Source organism: Natator depressus, chromosome 15 (assembly GCF_965152275.1).
Source record: "Natator depressus isolate rNatDep1 chromosome 15, rNatDep2.hap1, whole genome shotgun sequence".
NCBI classification, from domain to species: domain Eukaryota; kingdom Metazoa; phylum Chordata; order Testudines; family Cheloniidae; genus Natator; species Natator depressus.
The window spans coordinates 633,544-643,636 of NC_134248.1; the positions used below are offsets into that span (position 1 = coordinate 633,544).

Genomic DNA, 10,093 nt, shown 5'->3' on the forward strand with positions numbered 1-10,093 from the left:
TTTGACAAAATAACTTGCCAAGTGAGAGTAATGAAGCAAATAAAACAATTAATGTTGACTCCCTAGTAACAGGGAATTGAAAGATGCAAGTTGGCGGCACCCAAAGGAACAGCAAAGTGGTTGCCTCTTGTCACCGCATCTGTCTCTATGCATAAAGGACCATCTGTGTGTGTAACTACGTTTAATTTTTTTCCTAGGGTCCAGTCACAGTTAAAGTTCAGGTTCCCAACATGCAGGACAAGACTGAATGGAAACTGAATGGCCAGGTGCTGGTGTTCACCCTTCCGCTCTCGGATCAGGTAAATGGCTTGTTAACCTGGCCTTAACTCCTGCTATTCCATTGCTGGGAGAACAGCAGCTAAACTACCTGGCTGAGGCTGTAAACTCAGGACTCTCCCCACATTGCAACAGTGTACAGTTTGTGAGGGAGGGAGGTGGGTGGAGCTGGCCACTTGTGCCGTGGCCTGGGCACTGGAGGGACTGAGCTCTCTCTGCTTGTTCTTAGGTCTCTGTTATAAAGGTTAAGATCCACGAGGCCACAGGGATGCCAGCAGGGAAACAGAAGCTGCAGTATGAGGTGAGTATGTGACAGTGTTAACCCTTCAAATGCTGCCTTGCTGCTTCCCTGCACTTTTTCTGTACAAAAAAAATTTGTAAGGCCCTGAAAGCTGCCTCACTCTGCCTCTTGTGTGCATGCAGTACAGGGCAATCTTTAATTACATCACTCACAGTTTGGGCAGAGGCCCTTCCCCATTTAGTGCACAGGCTGGATGGCAGACAGTGAATGAGAGAGATTCTGTGGATTTGCTCTCATCTTGTCACCACTGCAGTATAAATCTCTTGAAGCCAATGGGCTTTCTGTGAATTTACACTGGTGTAACTAAGCTGATTTGAGCCCTCTGTGTGTATTGGTGTTGAACACTGTACCATATAGTATGTACTCATTGAAGTAGCTTCTTGAGTGTATTCTTGTGTGCACTGAATGAGACTGTCTCCCTCTGCTTTCCTCATCTTTACTCCAAAGACTGTGTACATGTTGATTTACAGGGTTTGCCCATGAAAATTCCACAACTCATGCACATGTATGTGCAGAACATCAAAATATTGAGAAACTTTTTTTAAAAAAAACCACTTACTACAAAGTATAATCATGCATGAAGTAGGATTTTAAAGCCATTGTAACCCTGCCAACTCTAGAGAGACTTTTTTGCTAGAACACCAAAAGGAACATATCCCTGCCAAATTTCGGCCTTTCCTGCCAAGGCTGTAGAGCTATTTAAAAAAGAGGGGAAAATAAAACAAACTCCTTTCTTTTATAATGGCAGATATGTATATTCTCTCTCACACGATATCTAGGTTCTGAAACCAGTGATATTTCTGCTCTGATCTTTCAAAGAATTCACTTTTGGGCAAAACCTAAGTCTGTTAAACTTCACCCTGAAAAAGAGTAAACATTTGTCTCTGCACTCTAGCTGCAATGTGGAAATACTGTGACAGCACTGAAGCCTAACTCTTATTATCCAGCTCCTCCACATCATCCTTCTCTCTGGGAGACTGGGATCCCTCCTCTGTACACCGAACCACCTTAGGTCCCTCCTAGTTTAGTAGTGAATTTCCTGGTTGCCCAGATAGTTGAATATTTCTGGAGGGAGCACTGAGACCTGTTGTTTCTTGCAGGGCATTTTCATCAAGGACTCCAACTCTCTGGCTTACTACAACATGATAAGTGGCTCTGTGATTCACTTGGCACTCAAAGAAAGAGGAGGCAGAAAGAAGTAGGAGTCAGGGTGCCTACAGCTGTCACAAGCTCTGCTATTTGTGTGAACCCAAGGACTAGAATCCTGCAGCTTCTGGGGACACTGACAAGCTGAAACATCAACCTGTGATACTTACTAATCCCCCCACTTCGGAGCTATTGACTGTATTTTGGTCCTTAGTTCTGTATCCAAAAATCAGACCGTTACAGAGCTGGAGAGAATTCATATCGCCCAGACAAAGCCATGTAAACATTGTGATGTTGCGTATAATTTCACAGCTCTTGTGACGCTGCTAGAATGCTGGTCTTAATGATCACTATTTTCATTTAATTCCCTACAGCAGTGATGGCAGCATTTCAGTTTGAGGTCTTGTCCGGATTGGACTTTTAAAATCCATCTTCATTTTGCAGCAGGGTTTGTGATGACACAGGGAATATCACCTGCCTGACTAAAATGTTAGCCTTTTCACTTAATCTTTTTTGTAATTGAGAACTCCTTTATTTGGTATAATAAAGCCCTTGCTCCTTCTCTGTGAAATGTACATGTAAGAATCTCCTGCAGTAATTGTCTTTTTGGATTTTATCCTTCGGAATAACTATACGTTGCTGCTGGTTTTGATAAAGAGGCTCTGAGATTGTGTTTCTGATCATCCTGTACAGTATGTGACTTGTTTTAATAAAATTCTGATCTCAGTGGGGAATCTCAGCAGTGACTCTTCATTTCCTAGTTGTGGATGTCCTCTATATTGAGACCTACCCAACTCTGTAGCACTCCTACACTTATCCCAAAAGGCTTTTGAGCAACTTATATGCAAGCACTTAAGGTCTTTTCAACATAGAGCTGCTTTGAGCCCACTGTGTACTTCCGGGAGAGTATATCTGTCTGTCATTGGATCCTTCAGTCAGTTGTTGTCTGGTGCTTCAGGAGATCTTCATTGTTCGATAGCAATGATTTTAAAAGCTCAGAATTTACTATCTACTGCTCAGACATCTTAAAAAACAAAACTAGCCATGTCCTGTAAGTCTTTTTTTTTTTTAAATATCTAAGAAAATTCTTTTCTTAGAGGTGGCAGCATGAGGAAAGAGACTTGTCTTTTCATGCCCATTACACCAGGGGTCAAGGACAACCTAGGACATGCTCCCAGTCCACAAAGGGGTGGACAAGAGCAGATGATATTGCTGTAGAAAGTGGGCATGGCCAGAGCCCAACAGTGGTAGCTGGTAGCACTCCAGGCCCATGGAAGCCAGCAGTTACTGGTGGCCAACTACTCTTCAGCTGGCCATGTGTGGCTGAGAAAGTAGAGCAGCATGGTAGTGAGCTGGATGCACTAGACTAGACCAATGTGACCTATGCCATAGGGGAGGGACCTGTGCTCATGGCTGCTGAAAGCTGGGCGGAATGTAGTGTTGGGCTCATTATGGATGGAGGTGGTTCTTGCTTCTATCTGGGAGGAATATGGTGCTGACTTCCTTTTTAAAAAGGCAAAACAAGAAGACCATAGTTCGGTGCCTGGTCAGTAACCAATTACGGGTGTCTCAGATCTTCAGTGTTTGGGGAAAGCAGAGAGCAGTACCCCAGGTCACAGAACTGCAGGGGTGGCATACTCAGGAAGAGAGCATTAGGTGGGGTCTGATGGGCCTAGATTTGGGTGTTAAAACAACTGGCATAGCCAGGGGGTGGGGTTTACCCCAGAATCAACCAACAGACACTGGTATAACTCACTTTCTGGGGTTTTTAATCTACAACCCTGTACAGTCTTACTCATTACAGATTTGGAGAGTCATCTCTATGAAACCCATTTTCAGCTTGGGGTGTCGGGGATTAAGGTCTGGTGGGAATTATGTCCTTGTGAAGCTGTGACTAAAACAGCAGGACAGAGGAATGAAGAAGCTCCTGTCTTTCCTTAATGGTGTTTGCCATCTGATGGTCTGACCACCCCTAAATCCCACTGAAGTTCTGGGGACTGATCATGCCTAGGGGTCTTGCAGGGTCCTTGGCTAGTCTGGAAACAGAAGTGTCCAAGAATGCTTTACTCCATCTACACCTGGAAAGGAGATTGCACCCACGCCTGTTGCCTGGGGACCTTGCCATGAGTGATCTACACCGTCCAGTTACCGCCATGCTGGATTATTTCAACATGTGCTTTCTGGGACTACCACTGGGAAACCTCCAAGCAGTGCAGAACATGGCTGCCTCCTCACTCTTATGCAGGGAGTGTGAGACCTGGGTGCTCTGGACTTCCCTGGCTTCTGATTCTTTTCCAGGTGCACTTCAAAGTGTTGGCTTTGATCTAGAAAGCCTTTTATGGCTTCCATCTTGGTGACCCCCTCTCCCTGCATGCTCCATCCCAGCTGTTGAGAAGTACTCCAGCACTGAGATTGACCTCCCCGGTGTTTTTGCCTGGAGCAGTGTTTGTGGTGGAAGGCCTATGATACTGGAACTTGGTTGGACGTAGCCCAAGTTTGCTGACCTTCAGAGTATGTTGTAGGGACTATTTTTCAGAGACTGTTCTTGAGGATATGGAGATGAGGTGGTCCAACAGGTTTCTCTGGGGCAATGAGTAGTTGCATTATTGTAATGTCTACAAGCCAAGTCGTGCATTAGGACCCGCTTGTGCTAGGCGCTGTACAAACATCCATTCTCAATCGTCATTGGCTCAGTTATAGAAAGATCTAGTTCAACCATTGTTGGTACATTAATCTAGAGACCATGGTAAGTACATGCTTATAAAGTGGAAAAAAATTATTTGAAACATTGCATATGATTTAAAAATGCAACTTTTGTTGAAATCTTGTATCTTCTTCAATTGCAATACAAAGGGCAGCACATGAAAACTAAGGCTGTTGAGAAAAAGAGAGTGTGATCCAGTGGCCAGAAGTTGAACCGAGACACATTCAGATTGGAAATAAGACATAAATTTTTAACAAATTGGTAAGTTTGTTCCAAGGGTCATGGTGGATTCTCCTTCATTGGTAATTTTTAAATTGACCTGGATTTTGTTCTAAAAGATTTGGTCTAGGAATTGTTCTGGGGAAGTTCTATGGCCTAGGTTATACAGGAGGTCTGACGAGGTGATCACAATGATCCCTTCTGGGCTTGGAATCTATGGGTCTGTATTTATCTTTTGGCACTGATGGCATCAGAAACCACTCAAACTGACTTCACTCTTATACTTGTCATGGCATCAGGATCCCTGGATGTCTCTCTCTAGCCCTAACTTGCAGCTGAGACTTAGGAAGCGGGTGGTGATACATCTCTTCTATAGGAAATTCAGTCTTTCCAGTGCTATCCTCAGATCTCGGTGGCGATGAAGGATTTTATTTAGTGAACTAGTTTTATATCATTCCCATGGGCATTTTAAAGAATCGTTATTGAGGTTACAGGGACAAACCATCCCGATGTGTAGAAAGAATAGTAAATATGGCAGGTGACCAGCTTGGCTTAACAGTGAAATCCTTGCTGATCTTAATTACAAAAAAGAAGCTTACAAGAAGTGGCAGATTGGACAAATGACCAGGGATGAGTATAAAAATATTGCTTGGGCATGCAGGAGTGAAATCAGGAAGGCCAAATCACACCTGGAGTTGCAGCTAGCAAGAGATGTTCGGAGTAACCAGAAGGGTTTCTTCAAGTATGTTAGCAACAAGAAGAAAGTCAAGGAAAGTGTGGGCCCCTTACTGAATGAGGGAGGCAACCTAGTGACAGAGGATGGGGAAAAAGCTAATGTACTCAATGCTTTTTTTGCCTCTGTCTTCACTAACAAGGTCAGCTCCCAGACTACTGCACAGGGCAGCACAGCATAGGGAGGAGGTGGGTAGCCCTCTGCGGAGAAAGAAGTGGTTCGGGACTACTTAGAAAAGCTGGATGAGCACAAGTCCATGGGGCCGGATGCGCTGCATCCAAGAGTGCTAAAGGAGTTGGCGGATGTGATTGCAGAGCCATTGGCCATTATCTTTGAAAACTCATGGTGATTGGGGGAGGTCCCGGACGACTGGAAAAAGGCTAATGTAGTGCCCATCTTTTAAAAAAGGGAAGGAGGAGGATCCTGGGAACTACAGGCCAGTCAGCCTCACCTCAGTCCCTGGAAAAGTCATGGAGCAGGTCCTCAAGGAATCAATTCTGAAGCACTTAGAGGAGAGGAAAGTGATCAGGAACAGTCAGCATGGATTCACCAAGGGCAAGTCATGTCTGACGAATCTAATTGCCTTCTATGACGAGATAACTGGCTCTGTGGATGAAGGGAAAGCAGTGGACTTGTTATTCCTTGACTTTAGCAAAGGTTTTGATACGGTCTCCCACAGTATAATTGCCAGCAAGCTAAAGAAGTATGGGCTGGATGAATGGACTATAATGTGGATTGTCGGGCTCAACGGGTAGTGATCAATGGCTCCATGTCTAGTTGGCAGCTGGTATCAAGCGGAGTGCCCCAAGGGTCGGTCCTGGGGCCAGTTTTGTTCAATATCTTCATTAATGATCTGGAGGATGGCATGGATTGCACCCTCAGCAAGTTTGCAGATGACACTAAACTGGGAGGAGAGTTAGATACACTGGAGGGCAGGGATAGGATACAGAGGGACCTAGACAAATCAGAGGATTGAGCCAAAAGAAATCTCATGAGGTTCAACAGGGACAAGTGCAGAGTCCTACACTTAAGACAGAAGAATCCCATTCAGTACTTCAGACTAGGGACCGAGTGGCTAGGCAGCAGTTCTGCAGAGAAGGACCTAGGGGTTACAGTGGACAAGGAGCTGGATATGAGTCAACAGTGTGCCCTTGTTGCCGAGAAGGCCAATGGCATTTTGGGATGTATATGTAGGGGCACTGCCAGCAGATCAAGGGTCGTGATCGTTCCCCTCTATTCGACACTGGTGAGGCCTCATCTGGAGTACTGTGTCCAGTTTTGGGCCCCACACTACAAGAAGGATGTGGACAAATTGGAGAGAGTCTAGCGGAGGGCAACAAAAAGGATTAGGGGACTGGAACACATGAGTTATGAGGAGAGGCTGAGGGAACTGGGATTGTTTAGTCTGCAGAAGAGAAGAATGAGGGGGGATTTGATAGCTGCTTTCAACTCCCTGAAAGGGGGTTCCAAAGAGGATGGCTCTAGACTGTTCTCAGTGGTAGCAGATGACAGAACGAGGAGTAGTGGTCTCAAGTTGCAGTGGGGGAGGTTTAGGTTGGATATTAGGAAAAACTTTTTCACTAGGAGGGTGGTGAAGCACTGGAATGCATTACCTAGGGAGGTGGTGGAATTTCCTTCCTTTGAGGTTTTTAAGGCCCAACTTGACAAAGCCCTGGCTGGGATGATTTAATTGGGGATTGGTCCTGCTTTGAGCAGGGGGTTGGACTAGGTGACCTCCTGAGGTCCCTTCCAACCCTGATATTCTATGATTGTCTCTAATCTGTGGTCAGTAGGAATAGGTGGATGGCTCAGAGCTTTTGTAATGGGATTGCCTGTCTGTCACTGGTTCAAACCTAGCTCAAGTATAGAACAGTTACAGGCTGGTGTCTCTTTGGCTGTTGTGGAATTGGACGTTAAGTTCAGATCATGGTGGACAAGGGGTCTCCTGACTGACTGCAGTTGACCGTTTCAGCAAAGAGCCAAGGCCAGAGTAGGCCCCGAAAACTGAATTATTTGTTTTGAAAAAGTCTGTATCCCAGAGAAACATGCACTATTTACTTAAGCTAATGGTTGTTTGCCTGCTGACCTGTGGCAGCTTCACAGATTTAGTAACCAGTTACCTCCTACCTGTGTTGTGGAGTAGTTCTGTGCTTCACAGGCTTGAGTGCTTTGGCGGGGAGAGCTCGTTGATCCTCATCACCCTGGTGAGGGGGAGGGTTGGCCAAGTGGTGACAGGTTCCATCCAGTTATAAGTCTGTGAGCTCAGAGGAATGAGAGTTGCTCCTGCCTTCTGAAAGGCCTCTTTTATAAGAGGAGAGCTCAAAACTGTCCCCTGGGATGTGTGCTACACCCCAACTTTTAAACAGTCTTGGAGGAACCCCTTCAGTGTGCCAGACCCCCAAGGAGCCCCCTCCCCCTTCAGGGCAGGCCACGTGGCCTCACTACCTCTGAGACAGCCTCTGGAATCCAGTCCTCCTCCTTAACAGAGTATTCTGCCCAGCGAGTCTCCCTGAGCCAGGCTCCTGGGGAGAGACCTGTAGACTCTTCAGGAACTAATGCACCTCAGCTAGTGTTTGCAGAGACACCAAACAACCTTTTCAAAACAGAGCTGGCTTTATTAGTCCAGTGGCCACAGTATGGGAAGCCCTCAGGTTAGCACAGAGGAATGAAGGTGAAACATTGTCCATTCTGGCCAGGCCAACACAATTCACCATCTAAGCTGCAGTGAACTCAATTTCAGGGTCTGTCTCTGACTCCCTAGTCAAACCTAGCTGAGAAGAGCCAGCCCACAACACTGCCCTTTTCCCCCTTCTGGTCGTGTCTCTGTCCTTTGTCCTTGAGCTGGCGTCTCTGCGAGGTGGGGAAACCTTCCCATGATGGGTGGTTTGCTAGAGGTGAATGTTCTGATGATTGGGGCTTTCCATTGTCTCTCTTAGATTCTGCAGTGATAGGAGTTGCCTTCAGTAGGTCACAGCTACTTCCTTAACTGGCCCAGACACCAAGATGACACTTCCACCTCCGGTCCTGTGCTGCCCCTAAGTGTAGGCTTAACCCCTCTTCCTCCACTGGGTAACAATGCAAAGTACAGAGGGAAACTGAGGCTCGGGTAGGATTCATAAAAGATTCATGCTTGGTCACATCTCCACCTTTTACATTTGCAGCATAGTCTGATCTTAGGCTCCATCTTCCCAGGGGCTGGAGCTGGGTTTACTGAAATGTGATTTTGTTCTGGTTACTTGGTTTAAATGCTGTTTGGTGGGGCGGTATGGATGGGTCAAGCCACGCGTAAACTAGGTTTGGAAGCTGGGTGCAAGCCTGTGGGCCCATCGAACGAGTGGGGAAATTGAGGCTAAATATCAGTAAAAGCTTCCTGACAGCGATAGCTGCGAGGGCATGAGTTTCCCATTGGGGATGGGAGGGAAGCCAGAGACATGTGAGATCAGACCAAGCACTAGAAAAGGGGCTAGAAGGACCAGTCCTGCCGTGGCAGATGGAGCTGGACTAGGTAGATCAGCGGTTCTCAACCTTTAGCCTGTGGAGCACTGGACGCAGTACCTGACTTGCTGGTGGTCTGCGGGGAGCGGGCATGTTACAAGGGGCAGGCTCCTTGTTTGCTGTCCCTCCTCGCGTTGCCCAGGCACTTCATTGCAAAGACAAACCTGGATCCCGGTTTAAAAAAACAAAGGCAAAACCAGACTAGCTACCTCCACGAGTGGCGGCTAAATAGGAGAAGGAAACAGGAGCTGCCCTCGGGGACTGGAGGCAAGTGCATAAAACAACAAAATACCTTCCTTACATTCCTTTTCTAGGTAAGTAATGGTTGCAGTTCCCAAAGAGATGGTGTCACCAGTGGGACCGTGCTGCCTGGAGGGCCACACTGAGAGTGCTCGCTCAGGGCCGCAAGGAATAGGGCAGACAATCCCCCAAAACTGGGCGTTTATTCTATGATTCGATTCACCAAGCCAGTAACAATACAGCATCTGTAACACCACACTGGTTACCAGGAGGCCAAACTACAGTCCCCTTTAAGCAATCTAGGCTTTGGCTACCATCCAGACAGCAAAGTCTAATATAGTGAGAGGTTACTGAAAACCTTATTCACCATATTTAAAATTCTACCAGTCCCAAAAGACTGAATGCATTGCCCACCAGATCAATGAATATTTCAGATTTTACCCAAACACATGCTTATGGCCAATTCTTACTAACTAAATCTAAGAGTTATTAATAAAAAGAAGAGAGTTGCTATGGTTAAAAGATCGATATACATACGGATCTGAGTAAAGTTCTTACCTCCGTTTCATCGTAGCGAGAGTGAGGCTGCTGATTTGTAAAAGCCTTTCTGGAATCAACTCAAAAGGTTATAGTCCAATGAGCAGTCCAGGTGCAGAGTTTGTTCAGATTCTTCCATGAGAATTCCAGGGTGAATGCAGAGTAAACCTGGACACCTCAGTCTTGTGGCTTTGACTTTCCCTATCCAAGTCTAAGCAGATCTGAGCTTAAAAGCGTCAGGCCTGAAGCTTCTTTTATAGTTGAAGCCAGGGGGCTGCTGACAGGTAATCTCACCCCAGGTGACTTTGATGGAAGTGAACCGACAGTTTGTTCTATTCAGTGAGTCCTTCCACAGACAATACAGTAACTCCTCGCTTAACGCTGCAGTTCTGTTCCTGAAAAATGTGACTTTAAGCGAGATGATGTGAAGCGAATCCAATTT

At 46.1% G+C, this 10,093-nt stretch overlaps 1 protein-coding gene and 1 long non-coding RNA gene across 2 annotated transcripts in view; one reads left to right on the forward strand and one right to left on the reverse strand.

Annotated features, from left to right (window-relative positions):
- SF3A1 (splicing factor 3a subunit 1) overlaps window positions 1-2,450 on the forward strand; it is a 19,674-nt gene extending 17,224 nt beyond the window's left edge. The window contains exons 14-16 of the mRNA XM_074973180.1: window positions 198-299; window positions 506-577; window positions 1,678-2,450. Coding sequence (XP_074829281.1) covers window positions 198-299; window positions 506-577; window positions 1,678-1,779 — 276 coding nt within the window. The 3' untranslated portion in view covers window positions 1,780-2,450. The remainder of the gene's footprint in view (window positions 1-197; window positions 300-505; window positions 578-1,677) is intronic.
- LOC141999594 (uncharacterized) overlaps window positions 1-9,729 on the reverse strand; it is a 17,412-nt gene extending 7,683 nt beyond the window's left edge. Inside the window, exons 1-2 of the long non-coding RNA XR_012642030.1 lie at window positions 9,673-9,729; window positions 5,831-5,985 (exon numbers count right to left, since the gene is read on the reverse strand). This is a non-coding gene — a long non-coding RNA (uncharacterized LOC141999594). The remainder of the gene's footprint in view (window positions 1-5,830; window positions 5,986-9,672) is intronic.
- Between the last annotated feature and the right edge of the window lie 364 nt (window positions 9,730-10,093).